At 40.2% G+C, this 24,022-nt stretch overlaps 1 protein-coding gene across 1 annotated transcript in view; it reads right to left on the bottom strand.

The window, feature by feature from the left end:
* The window catches only part of lgr4 (leucine-rich repeat containing G protein-coupled receptor 4), a 38,767-nt gene that overhangs the window by 3,499 nt on the left and 11,246 nt on the right, over window positions 1-24,022 (bottom strand). Inside the window, exons 2-17 of the mRNA XM_079555704.1 lie at window positions 22,709-22,780; window positions 16,841-16,912; window positions 14,140-14,211; window positions 9,854-10,069; window positions 5,974-6,045; window positions 5,349-5,417; window positions 4,006-4,077; window positions 2,864-2,935; window positions 1,812-1,880; window positions 1,663-1,734; window positions 1,459-1,524; window positions 1,285-1,356; window positions 1,136-1,207; window positions 777-902; window positions 372-460; window positions 20-70 (exon numbers count right to left, since the gene is read on the bottom strand). Of these exons, the coding sequence (XP_079411830.1) occupies window positions 20-70; window positions 372-460; window positions 777-902; window positions 1,136-1,207; window positions 1,285-1,356; window positions 1,459-1,524; window positions 1,663-1,734; window positions 1,812-1,880; window positions 2,864-2,935; window positions 4,006-4,077; window positions 5,349-5,417; window positions 5,974-6,045; window positions 9,854-10,069; window positions 14,140-14,211; window positions 16,841-16,912; window positions 22,709-22,780 (1,334 nt within the window). The remainder of the gene's footprint in view (window positions 1-19; window positions 71-371; window positions 461-776; window positions 903-1,135; window positions 1,208-1,284; window positions 1,357-1,458; window positions 1,525-1,662; window positions 1,735-1,811; window positions 1,881-2,863; window positions 2,936-4,005; window positions 4,078-5,348; window positions 5,418-5,973; window positions 6,046-9,853; window positions 10,070-14,139; window positions 14,212-16,840; window positions 16,913-22,708; window positions 22,781-24,022) is intronic.

The raw sequence follows: 24,022 nt of genomic DNA, 5'->3' as shown, positions 1-24,022 counted from the left end.
TTAGACTTTCAATACAAACCTGGGGAAGGGGAGCAATGCATTAACATGGAGTTTCTTTCTACTTCTGCCCCTGCAATAAAAGATTGTGTTTATTTAGTACATGCAATAAACATTTTATAATATATATGAAGAGGATTATCTCCAGTGTTACAGTATTGGACATTTTAAAGGAGGTATGAGGTAAACATGTTCTAATGAGATATTGATTTTATATAGTATCACAATAGGAAATGTTAATTTATTCACAATATCAACATATTAACGGGTGCTTGAGACAATGATCTAAAAAGCGAGCACACTGAGCATCACACTTTGGGCCACCACAAACTAGCGCATACCACAAACATTTCTTTTCAACATAGCTTTCCTACCTGATTTCTTTGCATCGCTTTCCTCTGAACTGGGCTGGTCACACCCCACAAAGGCGCAGCACTGGTAGGCGTAGGGCACCGAGATGGATCTAAGAAAAAAACACAGCAAGTATGAGCAAACATCCTGTCCCACATCAGCGCAACATGTCCGTGTGATGCGTTTGGTGTTTATTCATTCGGATGTTTCCGCAGGTGGCTGACCCGGCTCAAGTCATTAACCTGTATTTCTCATTTATAAGATTGGATTACCAGAGTAGAAACAAATTAGGATGTTTTTAGCATTCATTTTAGATTGTGCAGCTTGTCGGGAAAACCAAACACATTAACAAACTTACTGTGGACATACATGCATATCTGTGGCTTGTAGATCAGCTTCATATAAGTGTGGACCTACTTTCCCCTCACCTGAGCTTTGGCAGTGTTTTTGCAGGCAGCACATTTTTCATCCCTGGGTTTCCGGACAGCTTGAGTTGACTCAGAGAACTCAGGCCACTGGTGGGGATCACGGTCAGGGAGTTCAAGCTCAGGTCTCTGCACAATTCATTTAAAACAGGCACAAGTTAGTTCGCCAGAAGACAATACAAGGAAAGCGACTTGCATTTTTTATCAGCATTCTCCCAAACATTTGACGGATTCATTTAAGTATTGTCCGTGAGCTCAGATAAGTTAAAGGGAAAGTTGTCCGTTCGTAAAAACAAAACAAAATAGTGACACAAAGTTATTTCTACTTTTGCGCCTTTGCTAATATTATCTGTATTACTCACAGGTTGGTAAGTGCAGACAGAGTGAGGAAAGCATCTTTATGAACCAGTCGGATTTCATTCCTACTCAGGTCTCTGTAAAACATAAATAAATGTGGGTCACACTCCGACTGATAAACCTCGGGGACGTAGTGTTGCAATAGCTGACTCACAGCAAGCGGAGAGACGTGAGCCCCTGGAAAGTGCCTCTGTCGATTTGCTGGATAGAGTTGTGCTGGAAGCTTCTGCAAATGGGGAAAAAAATGTATATTTGTATTAGACACATGGTTAACAGACAACATTTATCAGACTTGTAATTTGCATAATCACAGTTTTGTCACCCTTACATCTCCTGAAGTTGGATGCAGCCCTGAAGAGAAGGCAACTCCCCGATGTTGTTGTAAGACAGATCTCTATTGAGAAAAACATGCATTTAATCTATTTGAAAGTTACAGCCAAAGAAACACTTTCAGTCTAAGTCTTTACTTCTCAATATGTGGCAAGACAATCATGCTGATATTTGTGCGCTAATTAAAGAACAAGTTTCTTACAGCGTCCTGAGAAGCTTGAGATCATCACACAGGTCTGCAGGGAGCGTTGATATTTTTGTGCCTGAAAGCGTTCTGTAAATATAAAACCAAATAAGTCACTTTTAGAATACTGTGTGTAAAAAGGCCAAAGCTGAGCTTATGACACTCACAAGCTCTCCAGATTGTTGGTGTTGGTGAGGATAGGAAAGTCTTCCATTTTACTGGCTCCACGCAACATCCTAAACAAAAGAAGGAATCAGCCGTAATCACTACAATGCGTTCATATTTATACCCCTCCATTTATTCATGTGCTTAAGTCTGTTTCTGAAAATCATTTATATGTGTACTTTTAATGTTTAAGAGAAGCTAAGTCAAAATCACACTGCCTGACCAAATAAGTCCCCACAAAAAAATGTCCCTCATTTTGTTGGACTGTCTTTAGCTTTGATTACAGCACACATTCACTACATGAATCTTTCACCAAGATCTTGTATCGATGATGGGAGAGTGTGACCACAGTGCAAGGCCTTCCCCAGCACATCCCAAAGATTCTCAATGGGGTTAAGATCCGGACACCGTGGAGGCCAATCCATGTGTGAAAAGGATCTCTCATGCTCCCTGAACCACTCTTTCACACTGTGAGCCTGATGAATCCTGGCATTATCATCTTTGAATATGCGCCATCAGGAAAGAAGAAGCCAAAAACATGCACAATAGGTTAACCCTCCAGCCAGGTGATTTTGACCCTCAGCCTGGCTCCACATCTGCACATGGGTCCCTAGGCGCTGCACTGCCCACTGTTCCTTACGGGTTGCCCCAGCGGCATCAAAGGATGGTTCAAATACAGAGGATGAATTTTCCTATGGGGACAATAAAATATACCTTAACCTTAAATCCATTGATGGAACAACCCGGTCAATCAGGATGTTCAGGTCGTCAGCTGACTCTTTGGGCTCATAGTTTTGCTGAACCTAGACCTAGACAGTTCAATCCAGGTGGCAATTTTTTGTGGGGGTCAGGCAGGGAAATGTTGGCTTTTCTTTTTCAAAACGCTCTATCTTAAATGCAGTATTATAAGTTAATCAATCATTTTCTTTACCATAAGAAAATACTTGTATATGTGCATAATACAATAGCAACTAAAAGAGATCTAAACCTTTATAATTCTAATGCTGTATAATGTTTGAAGCCTGTTTTGGGGTGTGGGTGCAAAGGAACTTACAGGGAGTGCAGGTCGGACAGGTTTTGGAAAGCTGAGGCCCCGACAGAGGACAGAGGGTTGTCGTAGAGATGTCTGTGACACAGGCAGAACAAGAGGTCAAACTGCTGCTATTTACAATGCTAAAATGGCACCATCTTCTGGACAGCGGACTGGAGTTTCAACCACACTGACTGAAGACAGTGAGTTCTGGTTATGACACATAAAAGGTCCCTAGTCATTGACAACATTTTAATATTTCATCGATAAGTCTATAGATTTTCTCAGCAGCCATTTTAAACTTCATTTCCAGGTGTGATGTTGTATAATAAAGATGAAGTAGGATAAACATGAACAATAGTCTCCAGTAACATACTCCTGACCATGAACCAAGATTAATGTCTGCTTTTCAATCATTTGTAATCATTGGAGATGGTGTAGCTGGATACAAGGCAAAAATGTATCTACGTAAGCAAACCTGTCCTCTTTGACGAGCTATTAGCAATAACTATTTATAGCTCATATAAAGTTTATTGTCTTTTAATGAACTATTATCACCAGATTTTTGTTTAGTTTAGTTTATTGCTTGTCAAACACAAACATATATATTTGTTGAGATTTGTTTTATTTCTCATGCTAACTTTAAAGATATCGAGTAATATGAATTGATGTGGTAATCCTTTAGGTTTCTGAAGTAAAATAACGAAACTTTGTGGCACGTTACTGCACAGTAAGTCTGATAAGATAAGACAGAGATAGGACACACATCTAATATATTTCCTGGTGATAAAAAACAAACAAACAAACACCACAGCACTAAGTCAGTATAAAGACTGAAAACATGGTTCGTATTTCCTTGGTAAATTGGAAAAAGGGCTGCAAAACGCATTATCTCCCATTGTCGCTGGTTACCACACTACTTCTATCCTATTATCGTGTCTTTACAGGGCTGTAAAATAAAATGCTACCCAAACACAACAAGGAAGAAAGGTAAAATAAGTAGAGTTTATGCTGACAGACAATATTTCAACTGTAACTGGTACCACACTCCTCACTGTCCTACATGAGTGCACACGGAGACACCACGCTGGCATTTGTCCCGCCACGGTCATTAGTGCTGGGTGTATCTGAGCGTAGTTTTAGCGGATCAGAGGGAGTGACCTTACATGGTTCGTAGCAGGGGGTTGTTATGGAAGGCCCCTTCAGGTATGGAAGCAATGTCGTTGCTGTGAAAGCCACTGCAGGAAGAAGGTCAGAGACACAATTAAGACATTAGCATGAACTCAAAAAGTAAACATTAATTCATCCAAAGGTTAAAGGTCCCGTGTTGTGCTTAAATCAGGATTCTTACCCTGTGTTTGTGACAATACCCCTAATACTTCAGATATCATCAAGTGTAGTTATAGTTAAAGCCAGCAGAGGGTGCTAAACCTGGTCTGACTGCTTAAATGTGCTGATCTGTAACCACAGACAGGACCTGAGCAGGTTTGGTGAAGGTCACTAGACAATAAAACTCAGAGCAACGTTACAGATCACTCTGAGTGACGCTTTTTGAATTGTGGGCAAGTGTTTTCAGGGCAAAAGAGGAAGACTGAATATGCAGGAACACTGAAACATGTGCGAATGAAACAAAACACCGCACCAGGCATGTCATGTCACCTACAGCATTTGTTTTTTCCTAAACTTAGTGGAAATGTGAAAATGTACACCCGAGACCAGAGGTCACTGAATGGCAGACCTCGGTCCGGATTGGGTTCAAACTTTGGACCCAACTGTGAATCCCCTCATAGGAGCGGCTGCATGTGCTATCCCTCTCCCTCTCTGACTGCTGAAGAGCGGAATAACTACAGCCCAGATGAACAGAGAGAGAAGTGCTGCCCCTGAGCTCCTGGACACTTTTAATTTTTTTAGAAGCGGCTGTGGAATGACTGAAATATGGCTCGATCGTAATCTGCAAATAACTCAGCGGTTTCCTGATCGGCAGCGAGAACCAGGACTAAACTAAACCTGGAGCAGTGTGTTGAACTGAGCAGAGGAGAAACACATCATTGCATTGGCACACTGTGTACAAATAGGTTGTACGCATTCTGATGTTTAGGAGCCAAAATGTATTTTTTGAGAAAAATAACAGGATTCAATGAACTGCGTTATATTCAAAGCACAGCAATTATTGTTAGATTTAATATAAAGGCTTAAAAATCCCCTTTTTTTCTCTCATTTTGACCTTAGTAAACCCCTGCCCTAGATGAAACATATTTGTATGTAATTAGCCTAAAGTTAGAGAAATGTAAGATTCCAGTGCAGTAATGCAGCCATCTGGAGTGTCCTCAAAAGGAGACTCGGTCCAAATAATGAAAGAATTGTTGGGCTAATTTTAATGCGTGCCCCAGTTAGCCTCTTTGTCTGAGTGCCTTTATATCGGCTGACAGGACCTCTTTATGTCGAGGCATGAAAACTCGTCCCATAACAAAATGCCCCCCTCAGGGAGCTCCAGCAGGACGATACTCACAGCTCTTTGAGTTTGGGCAGGGCCTCGATCGCTTTGGGAAAAGTCATCAGGTTATTGAAGTTAAGATCGCTGTAACACACATGATGGAAACAGGAAGTCACAAAATTGTTGTACAATTACTTGAAGAATAAATAGTTTCAGCATTTTAAAGCAAATTCTTGTCTTACAGTGTTAAGTGTTTCACATCCATATATTATTGGGCAGTAGCAGGAAGTAAGTTCTCATCCCAAACAAACGTATTACTGGGCATTGTTGCTGCTTAGTCTTAACATTAGTGCTTAGTAGAGACGTGAAAAGGTGTGACATTGACGTAGAGGTGGTTAGAATGAATCTTTCTATTTTCTACATTGTGATGAATAATTTTTACGAGTGCTTATAGACCCAAACCCATTGATAGACAGCAGTAAATCCTCCTCAGCTAAGATGGGGGTGACACTGCACTCTCTCCAGTCGGAGGAAGTGAGCAGTGGGAGGGCAGAACCGATAAGCATCGTGTACTTTGCTCTATTTATCCTGGAGCAATTAAAGGCGGAAGTGGACACAATGATGTCTGGAGGAGTGGAGCAGCGGAGGGCGGGGAACTGTTAATGTACACAAACACACGGCTAATACAAACAGCACTTACAGAGTCTCCAGATTCACCAGCCCAGCAAAACACTTCTCTCCTATTGCCTTAATGCGGTTGTTGTGAAGATGTCTGTAAGAGAACAGGACATTTCAGCACATTAGTATCGTCAATATTAATACTAGAACAATAGTACAATAAGAGTGTGGTCCGTAAACCTCCTTTTGGTCACTCGTATTTCATGTAAAAACAATGTCTATGTAAGAAGAAGAAGACATTTGAGTATAGGGCTGCAACCAACGATTATTTTGTAATTGATTAATCTATCAATTATTTTTACGATTAATCGATTAATTGCTTGGCCGTGAATGGTGTAGGAACATTATATTTTTTCAATTTTTTTATCACATTATAGCTTAAGTGGCGCCGTTTGAGGATGTGTTGATGGAGTAAACGAAAGGGAAATGTTTTTTGAAGGCTCTATTAATTAAATTTACAATGCACAAAACACTACAGACCCTAAATATAAAATCAAAGTAGGTTTTCATCTACATTTTTTATCTAATTTTTGCTCCATTTTAGTCTGTGTGAACCAGAAAACGATTAATCGATTAATAAAATAGTTGTCGACTATTTCAATATCAATCGATCAGTCGTTTCAGCCCTACTTGAGTAAAGACTGCTCTCTAAGAACCTCGTTTCTTTTGTGAGCGTCTGGTGATGGTCTGCTGGCTTTTAGAAATGTGGAGGACACTTGTGGGTTCTGTCGACTACGCAGCAAATTCCAGGGAAATCCAAGGAACACATCATCAGCAGTAGAAGAAGAAACAACCCAAGTAAAAACTCAAACCTGCGTGAATTGAAGACTTTACATTCTAAACAATATGGTTTGAGTCCGAGTTCATTTGAAAGGAGCAGAGCGCTTCGTAAATCAGGTGTGTGTCTGCGGTCTGTGTACATGAACGGGGCTCTCTGTCTAATAGATCCAAGGCTTTTCTTCCTGTTTATCCTGAAGAGTGCTCATCTCTGTTTGGGTGTGCGTGAATGTATAAAGAAGCCAGGGGACCAAACCACTCACGACATCCTGCTGTGGCATTATGTGATTGTATTAAGCATCTTTTTGAGGGAAATTACATGGTCATATGAAGGTGTTCAGCTTTGGTGTCAGCTTGGGGGAAGCCTGTCAGGAGCAGAGAGCGACCAGAGCGCAGGCCTCAGGGAGAAACCGCGAGAGAATGTGCAAACCCCACACAGAAAGGCCCCATTCCCTTTTGGAAGTCGAACCTGCTATCGCCACCCAGCTACCGTCCCACCATAATAAAACCTTCCTGAAACAGCCACCTTCTCAGCTCCTCCAGATTTGGGACAACAAGTACTTTGGCTCGTGTGACCCGTGCGGCTGAGGGTAAAAATATCTCAAAGCAGGTTAATATTTATACCAGAAATGCCCTCAAATGTAGCGCACAAACATTCCCTCTGATAACACAGCTGTGGAGCGGTGCAGTTCATGTCTACGTCTGACTGGAGAGATACTTAGTGCACCATTATTTTGACTCCCACTACTTCTCCCCCAGGTCGTTTTTGTAAACATGAAGTCTTCTGACAGAGTGCCTCTTTAATTAAGGCCTAAGAAACTCCAACCTGCTGAGTTATTTAGGATATGGGCCTATGCGGGACACTATCGAGCCCATTGTGGAGGATGCTCACTTTAATTAGCGTAACACTGCATACTACTGAAACCCTGTGCATTGAAGTGGCCGAGACACACAGCTTAGTGCTTTCTTGGCTCACTGAGAATTTTTGTTGCATTTCCCACAAACTCATCTACAGTGTTGGGAAAGTAACCTAAACATTACAATATATTCTATATTAGTGATTAAAGCTTTAAAAATGTAATATGTTTGTATGAAAGATTACTGTTTCAAAAATGTGGCTACTTTGAGTTACTTTTGGCAAAATATAAACTGAGAATAGTAATAAAGCCACAGAGCAAAAGTGCAGTCAGAGATTTCCTTTTCCTTCGCTTTCCCCCTTTCTGTCTTGTTTTGTTTTGACGACAGTAACTACAGACGGCAGATTTTATTCACCAGTGTCCAACTTGATTTGGTGCTGCATTTTATTTGGAGGGAGTTTGGCATTTTTTTGTTCAAACATTTAAATGACTAATATATTGTTGTATTTTCTTTAAGTAATACGTTATTAGTTACTGAAAAAGTTATATATTTTGGTATCACATTATTTTACAGTACCTTGATACATTGTGCCTCACTAAATTTAGTACAGTGCAATGTGCTCCGTAACAATCTGCAATAACTTGTACTTGTGGGTTAGATACACAATGGAATAACTTGTGTTAATACATATATTATAGTAGTTACATAATGTAATAGGACACGAGACCCTTAGGGTAAGGGCTTATGGTTAGGGTTAGAGTGATGTCTTATTACATTATGAACCTACTAACTGCAAATACACATTATTCCATTGTGTATCAAACCCATAGGTACAAGTTATTGAACATGGTTACAGAGCACATTACATTGTACTAAATTTAGTTAGCTACAACCCATCAATGTACTGTAAAATAAAGTGATACCTAATAAATATTGTTTCAGTTTTGTCATAAAGTGGTTGGTTCGACACCAAACTTGTGGGTGAAATGATTTGCTGTGAGGAGAGTCTCAGGCACTGCTGCTTTAAAACTGTGTTCACTCTATCCAAGCCAAGTCTATCCAATGCAAAAGCCAGGACTGAACACAGGACAAAAACATGTATAAAACCACAAAGTACTGTCTATTGTGAATATTTTGTATACTTAGACAAAGTGTTGTCAGTCACCTTGAGTCTCTCTCTCTAAGACCAAAAAATCAGGTTAGAAATCTAGGAGTAATCATGGACTCAGACCGGAACTTAAACAGCCACATCAAAGCAATAACATCAGCAGCTTTTTACCATCTGAAAAACATTGCTAAGATCAGAGGAATAGTGTCAAAACCAGACATAGAGAGACTTATCCATGCATTTGTCTCCAGCAGGTTAGACTACTGTAACGGCCTGCTCACTGGCCTCTCTAAACGAGCTATCAGAGCTGCAGTACATCCAGAACGCTGCTGCTCGAGTCCTGACAAGAACCAGGAAATACGACCATATTAGTCCAGTGCTCCGGTCTCTGCACAGGCTTCCTGTCACTCAGAGAATAGACTTTAAAACAGCTCTGCTTGTGTACAAGTCTTTTCATGGTTTAGCTCCAAAGTACATCTCTGACATGTTACAGCCGTATGAACCATCTCGGGCCCTGAGAACTTCAGGGAGGGGTCTCCTGGTGGTTCCCAGAGTCAATAATAAACAAGGTGAGGCTGTGTTTCAGTTTCATGCAGCTAAAACCTGGAACAGTCTTCATGAGGATGTGAGACAGGCCTCAACTCTGACAATGTTCAAATCTAGGCTGAAAACAGTTCTTTTTACCGATGCATATGACTGAAAGTATTTTATCTACACTCCTGCCGTTTACTGTAATTTATTAATTTTATGTTGATGTTTTTATTGATTCTATTTGTTTTCTTGTATTTATGAAACTGTGAAACACTTTGAATTGCCTTGTGTATGAATTGTGCTCTACAAATAAACTTGTCTTGCCTTGTTTATTATTATTTTTATCATATTTGTCTAATATTGCATGCCCTTATTGACTTAAACATAATCCTACTTTATGATTGTACTGTCTTTAATGGCAATAAAACCCATTCTGATTGTGATTCTAGAAGGAAACATAATTACGTAAAGAAATCTGCAGCAAACTCAGTCACCTGCATGTTTTGAAACGTCACGTGTGATTAATTGCGGCTGCTTCAGAAATGATTTTACCCGGCGCTGTCAGTCATGACTCAAACTCTAATTCCAACAGAGACATTAATTGGCGGCTGGATAATACAGTACGTACAGCACAACGAGACTGGTCAGGTTAGCGAAGGCGTTGTCTGGTATGTGTGGGATGCGGTTCAGCGCCAGCGTCAGAGCCTGCAGATTGGCCTGGTGTCTGAGTGAGCCGACCGGGACCTCCGTCAGATTGTTGTCGTCCAGCCAAAGATGGCGTAGCTGCTGCAGGCCTTCAAAACTGTCATCGGGCACAGCGGTGATGTGGTTGGCATCCAGGCGACTGCAATACAAGACAGTGCAATGATTAGACACAGATTTTACATTGTTTTGTCAAAAAAAGTCTTAATGTTGTGTTAACCGAGTGCATTTTCTCAAGGTCAGCGTTACCCAAATCTAAAAGCTTCTCGAGTGGAGCTTACAGCCTCATTTGAAAGCTAAGACCTACAAAACTCATCTAAGATTCTTCCTCGTTATGATTGTCACATTTTCGTCCTTTTTGGTTGTGTTTTTTGACAATCTGCAACGGTCTGCAATTTTGGCCCGTCTGCTGAGGGATCCTTCGGCCCTGGGTCTCTAAAGCCTGTCCGTCCATGGGAGTGGATCTCTCCTTCTGTGGTTCTCCCCAAGGTTTCTCTTTTCGCCCGCTGGGTTTTTCAGTTTTTCCTTGCCGTGCTGGAGAGTCTAAGGACGGGGGATACCCGCGCCACTGGTCGCCACATGCTGACGACGCTTGTTGGACGTTATGTTTGCCTGGATACTTCATTCTCCTGATCTTTACATTGTCATATTTATTGCTCTGTTTTATTGCCTTCATGTTTGGTGCAGCCCTGTGAGGCAACTTCTGTTGTGATATTGGGCTATACAAAACCATTAAACTTAAAGTTAAAAAAAAAACTACATGTGGCCAAAATGCTACAAAAAAAGCAATAAAGAAATGATGAAAACACAATAGAAAACAACAAAAAGAGCAATGAAACATGGCGAAAACGTGGTGAAAACATGGCAAAAAAAGCAAGAAAAACGTGATGAAAATGTGTCAAAAAACGTTCCCTCCATGGACATCTGGCTGTGTGAGCTCTGGCCTGCGATTGGAGAACTAGTTTCAAGCTCGGCTCTGGTTGGCTGCTCGTCCCCGGTCCTGATTGGTGCGACATCTGAACACCTGGCCCCTAATCAACCACCTGTTGCAGCCACGCCTTTAAAAAGCCACACCTCCGAACACTCGGGGCTGCTGGTCTTTGTGGCCAGTACGCATTGTTGTTGCGTACTGGCCACAAACACTCGGTTTTAGTTTGTTCTCATTTTGTCACTCGTTTTGTTATTAGGCCTACTGTGACTAGTTTTGGAGATACTTGTTAGTTTTTGTGAAATTGGTTTTGTACAGTTAGTTATTAGTAACTTTGTTGTGGTCAACCTTTTGTTTGTATGTAAATAGCCTTTGTTTGATTTTTTTTGTTACATCTTTTGTTAACTTTACCTTTTACATGACCTCTTATTAAATCACAACTTTGTTTAAAACCATTTTACATCTTGGTTTTTGTTACACCTTTTAACCTAGCTGAGCCTGTAACAAAGCTCATCAGCAATTCAGTTCTGTAGCTTTACTCTGGCCTATAGAGTTCGGGAACGGGACGTCATATCGCTAAGCATTATGGGATTAGCAGCAATTGTAAACTAATGGAGATTAAAATACTGGAGTTATTGTTCACATTAAAACACTTGGACACCACAGTGAGTTAGATGTATTTACCAGCAGTAACTCAGCAGCTAATGGAAATGTTCCACGGCTATTTTTATACACTTTTTTTTATAAACACACTTTTTATACTGTTTTTAGCTAATGTTAGTCAATAGAAATGTATAACAGCTGCAAAGATGCCGGATCTCCATGGTAACTCTATCGGCTGTAAACTCGTATATTGCAGCCATATTACAAAGTCCCATAGTATTGTTCATGTTTCCACTGAGCTATACCGTCTGAAACATCTATTTTTGACCTCTTAACCCCCACTTGAACCGAGCACATTTTCTCCAGTTCGGCTTTACCCAAATCTAAAAATGAGAGGAAAACAAGGATAAAAACGCAAAAAATAAAAAATAAAAAACGACAAAAAGGCGTTGACTGTGCAGCAAAAAAAGTTACAAAAAGGCAACAGAGGAGCAACAAAACAGTGTGAAAAATGGACCAAAAAATTTGACACAAAAGTGATGAATGTGACAAATACGCAATAACAAAGCCACAATGAGTGAGATGAAAAAAGCAACAACAACACAAGGAAAACGATCTGTTAAAATCTGTTTTGTGGGTCTTAGCTTTCAAATGAGGCATTACATTGGCCTATAGTCTGTGACCTTTTGGATTTGGGTAAAGCCGAACTGGAGAAAATGTGCTTGGCTAAGGCGCTGGGTTAACCATGAGAAAATGAGTCGGCCACAATAACCTGCCATTATGCGCCGAGTACACGGGTTAAATATTTGGCTGATTTCCAGATGAGTGTAATGTATATAATTACAATGGAATTGTCTCCTGTCTTTGGATTCCCACAGTGAACACTGTGAAGGAACTTAAACATGTGCATATTATGAACTGATTCTGAGCAGAGTCTTAGCAGCACTACTTGTGATACTCAGGTTTTCCATTTTTTATTTTTTTTTACATTTCATTGTTTTAAATTCTCTTAGTTGCTTTTTCTGGTTATTTCATTGCTATTTAATTATCTTTTATCTAACACTCTTGTTTTTTTTCCCACTGTTTGTTTGTTATTTAGTCACTTAGGGGAAAATACTCCTAAAAATCCTTAATAAAAAAAGAGTCAAGTCAGTGTCTTTGGTGCATTCCACAAAAGGAAATCTGTAAAACACTCAAACAATGTTCTGAAATGGATAATTCAGGATTTTTGACATATGGCCTCAAATCCAGAGTGTTGTTGATTTCTGGAGATATATATGTATTTTTTTCATGCAGTCCTTATATTTGAAGTGTTTAGTGGTGCTAAGCTAGCGCACGTCTATGGTAACTAGTAGCCTGCATTAAAAACAGCGATTTGCACCTGAGGCACCAGACTACCGATAGATCAGCTTCCTGGTTGTAGCTACGCAGCGGCGGAGTGATCTGCTCGGATCTACAGTAGTTTGTTTAGCTGCGGCCGGCATTACTACACGTGGAATTCACAAAGGAGCTTTGTGCAAATCAGATATGGCAACGTTTGGAGGACGACCCCATGATTTTGAAGAGGTTTTTAATGTAGGCAACCAGTTACCATAGACATGTGTTAGCCTAGCATTAGCCTAGCACTAGCCTAGCACCACTAAACTCTTCAAATATAAGGACTGCATGAATAAAAAAAATGGAAATGAGGCCTATGTCAAAAATCCTAAAATATCCCTTTAATTCACCTCCAAATATATCATTAACAAAACAAATATTTAATTTTGTATATATATAAACGTCTCCAGCATTTTAATACCACAATGTTTTTTTCCCACCGTGCTAGATGTACACAACGTTGCCACACACATGCCAGTCTCTCAATGCTCACCATTTACTGGCAGCTTTAGAGTCACCTGACAAAACTGACAAAAATGCAGCCGCAAACATGCCTTTTGCTTTGACCTCTCCAACCGCCACAAACTACACATACTACAAAGCAAGCAGTCAAGACGTGTTAAGTGTCTTGCCCAAGGACAGTGTGCTCTAATGTTAGCAGGCTTCTAGCTACCTTTGGATGTGCAAATTCTTCTTCTCACACTCCCTCAAAATTCCACAAGTGTCGGGGCCCGAAGAAAAACACGCTTGATTGACGCGCAGATCTCGCCTTTTTAGCAATCATTTTTAGAGGAATATTGCTTGGGCTGAGCAGTCATAAATAACGTTCATTCTCATCATCCAGCACTTAGTCTGGCCCTAATGATAGATAGAGATAGATAGGGGAGTTAGAGTTAGAGTCACTGCAGGAAGAGTTTTTGCACCGGATATGACCTTTAGGAGACGTGTTTCACTTGTGTTGACAGATCCTAAAACACTGTCACTCTGACTTCAGTCTAAAAACCAAGTTAACCTCCTGCTCTTTTGCATAAATTTGCGAAACAAATGCTCAATCCCCGAGGGCATCTTTGCACTTAAATAAGTAAACACGCAACACAACACAACACACTGCTGATTCTGTTCCCTTCAAGAGAAAGGCTTAACATAAATCACTTAAAGACAGTGACTTAACTTTCTACAACTAATTTCAGTTCCCGACAACAGAGGGTAACTGAAATGTAAATTACAGGAAGAAACTTGTGGCGAATGTTTAAGCCTTGTTACGCTGAAACATGACGGTCCAGTTAAATCACTCTGAGACTCACAGAGACTGGAGAGAGTGGAGCGTCTTCAGGGCGGCGCTTGGTACTGTCCTCAGCTGATTATTCTGAAGCATCCTGAAAGAGAAAAGTAGATTAACACTAATGCTGGTCACTGTAAAAGGCCGAAACAATCTGAGTAACAAGGAGATTCTTAAAGGCAAAAGCAATCGGCTTAAAGTGCACATGACACATTAGACACAATTTTTGCTCAAACACAGTTAACACAATTATATTTAAGATTTTGCTAGATTGTAGTTTCAGTTTCAGTTTAGTTTATTATGAACATACAGTAAAAACATTTACACATTCGTTCATGGAATAATGCATATTCATAAATGGGACACCCTTGAAGCAACAGTTTGCCTATATATGGGGCCCAAGATAAGACACAATATTAAAAACACAAACATACATTAATACACTAGCAACCTAGGAAACATTACCTTTGTTGCCTATTACCTTCCTAACCTATAACTAACCTAACCTACTCTAATCTAAAACTACCTTATCTTACTTTTATTACTTTAGCAATGCATCACTATATGCTCACACACATTGGGACATACTACCATCAGACACAAGTTTTTAATTATATTTTTGTATTTATCTATTTATTTATTTATTTATTTAAATGTTGTTGTTTTTTTTAGAGGTCCAACTAGTGTTTATTGTATTTTCCTAGAAGCTCAATTTTTTAATTTATTTTTAAAAATGGCCAAAGATGTAGCAGTTTTAATTTCAGTGTTCAGTTTGTTCCAAATTTCGGGGCCTTTGCACGCCACACTAAAACTTGTACCCTTGAGTGTCCTCGTTTTTCCCTTTAAGAGGGTTTTATGTCTTGTGTTGTGATCATGAGCAGGTGTAGAGGTTGGGATGAGCTGAGCCAGTCTATCCTTAGGTCTAGACATGACATTATACATTATACATGCATTTTGAAAGAAGTTGCACTCCGTGAGTTTGAGCAGCTTATATTTATAGAAAAAGGAGTCAGTGGGGCTGTTAAACTTGGCCCAAGAGATGGCTCGAATGGCTTTCTTTTGAAGGGCTTGTAGTTTCAAAAGATAACTGTAACCAGCTTTCTTTAGTTTGGTCAATTTTGTGATGTTCATAGTTTCACTTCCTTATTGGACACTGACAGGAAGTGACACAGACGAAGGCAAACAATTTTAAAGGGTTGCCGTGCCAACCATGTTATGTCAATGAGTCGAACTGCTTTGAACTTTACCTTTATTTATGTCACTTCCTGTCAGCAGCTTGAAAACAAAAAATAACTTTACTGCCCAACGTTATTCATCTAAATAAGTCATATTTTCAAAAGCATTAAAACCTTTCATGTGCACTCTACAAAGCTGCATTATGCAACTTTTTATTTGGGGAAAAAGTTGACATTCGTGCGCATTTGACCTCGTAGTGGCCCAGCGACTGTATGAGTGGTCAGCACGGCGCCTTTACTTTCCATCACAGTGGTCTCCAAGACGCTCAATTGTTTGGAAGTTTTCACTGCTGACGGACCCTCTCACCAGAAAACCTACAAAACAAGTGATCCTTGAGTGTTGTAGAGACCACTGTGATCGAAAGTAAAGGCGCCATGATGACCACTCATGCATATCAACTTTTTTTCCTGCATAAAAAGTTGCATAATTCTCCTTTTAAAGTGAACAAATAAAACTTCCTTTGGACACCTCTTTGTCCTGTTGTTATATAGAGCGCTCTCTGTAGGCAGCAGTGGGAATTATCTACATTTAAAAGATTATACAAGCTGTTAATTTTAGCGAGGAGTATGCTAACCAATCAAAGTCGGCATAATAACCGGAGCATGAGTGCAGAACTGCTCGAAACATGTACCAGTGATGGTTTGGGCTTTAAAAATGCAGATGACGTTCATTCACTTGGGTAACTGAGGTTTAGTCTCATCGACTCAATGCATAAAAGCGTTGAAAAGGCAGGAAACAAATATTTTGAAATGAAAAGATGTAAAATTCAAGATGGATTTTAGTTCACAGTTCACGCAAAATAACATATGTGGGATAAAGGCATTTAAAAGCAGGTCAAGAGTGCATTTATTTAAGGATAAGGAAAACAAACTGTGAAAAAACAGACACTGGGTTATGTGTGAATATTGTAATCTTTAGATAGACTTACTTTGGGCTTCTACGGTTAGTTAGTAACAAGATATGCTCTGATTCTTTGGTACATAATATCATAATTTGTACAAAATGTCGGTGAAAAGACGTCATCCCCAAAACAATGCCTCGCTTGTTTCTCTCTGTGGTTACAAAATGGTGCTCCTTGCTTCGCTTATCACCCATAGCTCATATATTTGTTTACAATGTTGTAGTTACAAGCCGTGATAAAAATGTTTTCTACCAGTGTGCCTCTTGTCCAAGGTTTCAGCTGTAGTTCAAAAGCCATGTTAGCTCAAGGCAGAGTCCAGCAGCAGCTTCTTTGTGTTTTTACTGTATACATCTTTGAATTAACTGTGGAAATGGTCAACAACAAAGAACACTCCAAAGAAATGTTTTTCAATTACGATCAATCAAATAGGTAAAGTCGTGTGGCAAAATACCAGCAGGACCAAAGTGTTAGCAGTCTTTAGGCTAATATTTGCTCTGCGCTCCGAGTGGAAAACTTCACAGGCCTGGTCTAAGTGGGTGTCTTTGTGCATGTTTAAGGTGGAGGTGGCGACAGAGGGGTGTGCACTCACAGGACTTTGAGCTGATGGAGTCCAGACAGCGCTTCAGGGTGGATGAATGACAAGTCGTTTCCCGCCAGCCGCCTGCAGGACATACACAGATCAAACATAGGACAGACTGTACGTGTATATGTACATTCAGGATGGTTTAACATCATTGCCTTCAAATAATTAAACAGAAATATAGCATGACCTTCAAGTGACACCAGGCCTGGATCAAGATAAAATCTAACAAATACTTGAATCAAACTAAATTATGTATAAACAGGGTGTGAACTATGTGCAAACTATATAAACACCCAAATGAAATTCATTACGAAAGCATTAATGAACTAATCTGGAATTTACAAGAAAAACTGTACCAACCAAAGAAGTCCAAGAAACACACTATAATAAGACCAAACTGTTAAATATTCTCAATCCACCTAAAGGCTTCTGTAGAGTTTGCTGTCACAGCTTTGGAAAGATAACACTGAGCAGAGTTTAAGCACTGGTCACTCACACGGTAAGGCAACTATAAAGTACAGATACATGCCCATTATTGTTTATTCACTTGAAAATGCAATGAATAAAAAAACTACTGACAAAAAATAAAATGTAACGAAGCAATCTGTGCTATTTACTCAAACAACAGTGGATGTGGGGACTTGGAGTTTCTGATATCTGCGCTGGCTGCACACAGGCCCGGGGCGTCAAAAGACGCGTGTTTGCCACGGCCTGTTGTCACTTCGTCCGTCACCTCCTGCAGATTAGGCCGGTCCTGGATATCCCCCGCTCATTTCGACTTCTGACCTTCTCACACTCACTCTCCAAAGATCCCAGGGGCCGCGTAAACCGCGTGTCTGTACCGGATACGATTTTAATAATGTTTTTTAATACGCACATCGCATCTACTCAGTCAGCACAGTGGCCGTTTAAAGATGGTGCACCCCACCCTTTCCTGGAGGGTGAAGAGGAAGTGCATAGGAAACAGGGGTGTAAATACAGAGCGGGCAGGCGGAGCGGGGCACATATCCCCTGTATATTATCTGGCCTGGAAGATTAGCAGCAGATTTATCACTCTGCAACTTGAGTCCGGGCTGCATTCCCTGCAACGAGAGCCGCTGGGTGTGAACCAGGACCCACAACATTTGGAGTCCAGATGCCCCACACAAAGTCTGTCACTAGAGGGGGTCAGTCCGTGCTGGTCTACAGCGCAAAATACTGTTGATACCGTCTACTATAAAAACCACATGTTTGTTTTGCATTTGACCCACTAATTTGATTTACCTTTAGACACAATCAATTCAAGATTACCCGATGTAAACCCTAGCATGTGGACCAGGACTAAATGACCAAAGAGGACTTAAGCTTGAGAGTCTGTGCAGGTATGTAGAACAAAATAAATGTGGACATCACAATAATAAAAGAAAAATTGCATGTCATCCACATAAGATTGTGGAAGAAGCATGACTGCAAGTACGTAGAAGCATTTAGATGTGGAAGTGCAACAGCTGCGTGTAGCTACTACTTATAAAGCAGAGATGCCATGACTGACACACCAATAAAACTATCTGTTAGCACGAACAGTCCATCCAACCTGATCAGCATTGTTTGAATCCATGAAGGGAGCAACTTTAGTATGTGCCTAACCTGTTTTAGGTCAATTAAACCATGTGTTTCCACCGTGTTTGTATGAGGAATAAAGTGTTAAACTCTCATTTAAAAACATTTGCTTATCAAAGTGTGATTGCTGCCAGTTTTCAGCGCGACGTCTCTTTGGCCGCGGTTCTTGTGACATCTATATAAGGTCCATAAATCAAAGTGTCGGGGCCCGGGTGACATAGTGTAGATCTTGCCTGGAGCTGTTGAATCATGTTTGTTTCTCTGCAGCCAACAACATTACGCTGTTGATGTGACCTCAGAGTTTGGGAACTTAAATAACCCACAGACCAGAGCCGCTGTCACACGCTACCAACATTACAGTCACGTTAATGTCGTTTCAAACCAACACAATTTAAAATTAAGTTAGCGCACACAAGAAGCATTTAAAAGGCAATGTCCTTGTTTAGTGAAGAAGTAGCTCATAACACTGACTAGTTTACTGCTCATATCATACATTTATACATGTTCAATTGCGATTAATTGTGTGGCCCTCATTGACACCAAGTCTTAAAGTAGTTGCAAACAAAATGCAGCTCCAGTGTTGTCTAAAAGATCATTGCATTGTAAATTGTAATAGATCATGTAAGTTTCCCGACACAAAGATGCTCCCGCCTCATGCATCATTCAGCACACTCAGGACGTGTCGCCTCAGGGACCAACGAGACCCAAGAATGTGCTAAATCTCACAGAGGAAAGGCTAAATCCTCTCCTTGTGCAACACCACTCCCACACATCTACCTTTGTCGGAAACAAACACGAGAAGAACCTCCCTGGGCAGAGGGAAAACTACAACTGATCAATTTTCTGACTCAAACTGTTTCAAAAAAGAGCGTTCGACTTTTGGTTTGAGAAGCCGGCATTGAGAGTGAATGAATGCTATTGAAGATTGGAGCAAAACTGTGTTGACAGTTAAAAAGGCAAAGTCTGCTAAAGAAGTCTAGCCTGTCCTCCACCTTAATAGTAAAAGTATGGGTTGTTTAGAAAGTTATTTTGTCAGTAACACTACCTTTAAGTAAAAAAAAAAGATACCGCTCCAAATTAAAAGAAATCCCCCACATCTACTACAGTAATATAATGTGGGTAAAGCCATAGAAAAGCCTAATATCACACTAAAAATGACTGATTCCCAGTATAATTGACTGCACAAACAAACACTCGGCACCTCCTGCTATAAAGCTTTAGCCCAGATGTCACGCTTTCAAACCGACTGATTTATTGGTCGCAGGTAAGTTTCACGAATATCAACAAACTGCGAAGGAGCTGTCATCACGTCTGCGGAGCTTTGTTGTGCCTTTGGCTGGGATTACCGAGGCCGGGAGGCGGGGGAGGGGGGGGGGGGGTTGGGGGGGGGGAGTTGCGTGACTACGAAGGAGGCAACATCATTCCTTGCTTGTGTGTTGTGTCTTATAAAGAAAAACGTCCGCTCGCTCTTTGCTCCGCCTGATCTGTCTCTGTCATCTCCCTCTTCTTCTGCTCATTCTGCCCCCGGGCCTCGTGCTCCAGTTCACTGACTCTGCTGCAGCCCCGGAGCAGAAAAAAAGTAATCTATGAAAGTTCACAAAGACGAACGCGGAGTTTTAATCCTCAGAAGAAAGAGGAGGGGGGGGGGGGGGGGGGGCTGGGGGGGGGAGATCAGAACTCGTCTGTCCATCAAAAATGTTCAAAAACAGGCCGCGCTGACAGCTCACTTATTATAGAGATCAAAGACAGCAACTTCAAATTAAGAAAGACAACTACATGTGTGTGGGTTTTTTTTTTTTTAAGCGATTAACAATATGCTTCAAATCACTGAGTTTGATATATTTTGGGGCAATTGGGACTGACTTTGTTCCCACTACTGTCATAATCTGCTTCTGCATACGCCCTATCAGGTCCCCCTGGGTTACAACAGCGTTCACAGGCACATGTGTGAATGAGAGATGCACTAGTATCAGATATCGGGGCCGATATAGGAATAAGAAATACTACATCGGTATTGATTCCAAATGTCCAATTGGGGAGAGTGGGGTGAGATGAGACACTTTTTGCTTTGGTGGTTGTGTAAAAACAGTATAAAGTAGATAGAAAATTTGACTATTTACATACATTTTGGGATGTTTTCTAGTTGTTTGCATCTCCAAAAATCGTCTGGATATTTGGTTTTACAGATGTTGGTCTTCAAAAAATGTGTCTTGTGGCTCATTTTACCCCAGAGGTGGAGGGAATTAAACCAGGTCTTGGGGTAAATTGAACAACCCGATTTAAAGCTAACAATCAACAATGCAGAAAACTGTAGAATTGTACATTATAATGTTCTGTAGTTTGTTATTCATTGTTTGTTATGGAGCAATTTGCCCCAACGCCTCTAGGTCAATTTACCCCATTTTTTCTTCTTTGAAAACACCAAGAGAATTGTGTGTATTTAAGAATATGTCTGCTTTTATAACAAAATGACTAACCAACATCAGGAAAAAAGTGGCCTACATGTATTTGTTTATTTGTGATGATTGTTTTTGTGATCAGGACGAAAATTCACTTTGAGTCATGAAAAACACTTTTCATAAAAAAGTGGGGGGATTTTACAGACAATTTTTCAAGTTTTTTGTCTGGAAAGTTCAAATCATGTAAAGATCAAATCTATAACCTTACATAAAACACTCTACTCAACTAATACCCGTTTCTCACCGTTTTAAAAATACAACTTTCACAAACTATATCTAAGTGAATATGGACATGCTGAGCTCATTTTGAAGCTGAGTTAGTTTTAACCTCACCAAATGTACTTTGGATCTCAGTGCAAAATGCTGCAGCTAGCAGCAGCATGCTAGTGCTAGCGACAACTAATCAAAGCTGGGACAGAAAGTATGACTGGATCACCTAAAGTAATAGAACAATATTTTTTCATGAATAACTGACACAACATATTTGTAACGCAATGTATTTGATCACATGAGTTATTCCTATTAATGTAGCTGCCTGAGTCATGCAGCAGAGGATATTTAGTGTAGAAAAGTCCTGTGATCCTTACAGGTTTTCCACCACAATTATAATAGATATATTTGATAACATCTCTTTTGTAAGAAAAAAATCAGACTTAATTGATCTCACATGGGAGAAAAGACCATTCACTTTTTCACTCGCAGCAGCCACTTTTAAGAAAGTCTCTTAATATCAGATATTGGGAGATGCTCAAACCCTCAGCATCAGTATCGGTATCGGAAGCAAAAAGCTGGATTGATGCATCTCTGGGAAGAATCACTAGGAAATTATACAAGTACAAAATCGAAAAATGTGGTGGCCAAACTTTTTGCCTTGAGTTAGTAGCCATTAAACACATACAATATTGTTTAATCTGAAAATATATTCATGCAAATACAACCTATGCAAACAGATACATCATGATTCACTTTCCTGAAAATATGTAAGGAAAGACGTTTTTTGGACAAATATCCTTTACAGATCTCAGCATTCAAACACAGATAAAATCAGACAACTCAACGGTCCAAGTTTGGCCAGTGGGCCCAGCTTTGGCCCCAGAACCTTGCATTGGACACACACACTCAAAAAGGCCTGGGAGAAACTGGGTGGGTTTGGTTCTTTTGCCTTGTTGCCTCAGCAACCATTGTTTTGCCTTCTTCCTTCCTGCCCTGCATTCCTCCACACAATGCGCTGAAAAGTAAATTGCCTTTTGACAAAGCAGATTGGAGTTGTGCACGGACAAGAAGAGGGGGAACACTCGGAGGCTGCGAGATGCACGAGGGCCTAGAAAACACACTGGCACAAAGAGCGGCCGGTCATTCACAGGGCTGCGTGCGTTACCTGATATCACCTAGACCGATGTTATCATACCCCCCTGCACCAGACAGCGGGGCATTTAAAGAGCAAAGAAATAACAGCCGCACAGTGAGATTAGATGCATGCCGCTCTCCAGGGCCCCACAGTGCTGTTGCCACCCTGATAATCCCTTAAAAGCTCAAATCAGGATGTCGCATGACGGTAAATACACCCCGTCTCACCTTTTTTGATTGAGCTTAAGTGCATCTTTATATCCACCCTGATTTCATGAATGGTGTGCGACTGTTGCCAAACGCGGCGCTTAGTAACCGGCCTACAGCGCAGAGGAAGGGCATACTCTGTGCATTACATATGTTGTTTTAGTTATAACTCAAGCTGCCAGGTGCATATCTCACAGCTAAAGCCCTTATCTCAACATGATACAAAGTAAATACATCATTAACAGGAGGGGCAGGCACTCACAGTTCTTCCAGATAGGGGAAGCTCTTGAAGACGAAGGCTGGCAGCTCGGTGATGTTGTTCATGCTCAGGTCACTGTGAAAATAACACACAAACAAATGTTACTCTTCGACAATACACGGTCACATCATATCATCTATATCGCAAGAAGCCATGATATGAGGTAAAAATCACTGAGGTCTTTCATCTGGCTTAGATATGAACATTTGTTTCCAAACACAGTCTAATGATTTTCCTATATTAGTTCCATTTTAGTAAGATAACTTTTGTCTTTATTTTACAGCCTTTGTACTTAATATTTAGCCACTGCACTGTAACAAGAATCCATATTGTGCTTGTAAATGGCTGCCGTGTCACCCAAGCCTCATAAGACATTTGGATTGTGCCTGCATAACTGTAACCTCAACAGAAACCCTCTAAAAGGCCCTGTTTTGCCCAGGGGATCTTCATTTTTCAACTTCAAGTGAAGATAGGCATGTAGCAGCATGAAAAATATGCTCACAGGACTTGATCTGCTTCCACACCAGAGCTAATAGAGTATGCATTTAAAAGTCAGGTTTAACTTGTGAAAAAGGACATTCACACATTCGCTCTTGAATAACAAAGTCCAGCTTCTATTAGGCCTGTCACGATAACAAAATTTGAAGTTCGATATATTGAAGCAGGGAAATATCGTGATGAACAATATTACTGAGGATCACTTGATACCACTGAAACTAACTTTTAATAAAAAGGGAATCTCAGTAATCCATCATTCTAATGTACTTACATAGTAACCAGAGGTGGGCAGAGCAAGTACTCAAGTAAGAGTATTTTTACTTTGAAATAATTTTACTGAAGTACAAAGTAGTGACCCAAACAACTACTCAATTAAAAGTAAAAAAAATACTTGGAGAAAATGTTACTTGAGTACTGTGAGTAACTGTTGCATAAACCCATGTGGAAATTGTGATATTTACAAAAGAAATTCAATGGGCATAAAAAAAGGTGCACCAGACGATCTACATCTACTTTACTGATCAAAATGAAGCATTTGCCGCTTAGATATCTACTCACAGTGGAAAAAGTAACAATTACTTCTTCAAGTAGAAGTAAAAAGTAATGTATGAAAAACAATTTCTTCAAAAAGTAACTCAAGAGCATGTACTTGAAAAAATGTAACTAAGTACTACCTCAACTACCTAACTAAGTACTAAACTCAGTAAAATACAATTTACTAAGGTGAAATTGTTCAAGTAATAACAAAAATAGGATGGAAAAATAAGGAAAGATGTAAATAAATGTACTGACGATAAATATTGAGCCTAAAAATATATT

Source organism: Gobius niger (genome assembly GCF_951799975.1).
Source record: "Gobius niger genome assembly, chromosome: 4".
In the NCBI taxonomy this organism is placed as follows: domain Eukaryota; kingdom Metazoa; phylum Chordata; class Actinopteri; order Gobiiformes; family Gobiidae; genus Gobius; species Gobius niger.
The sequence above is the reverse complement of the archived record's forward strand: the minus strand, read 5'-3'. Positions and strand labels throughout refer to the sequence as shown.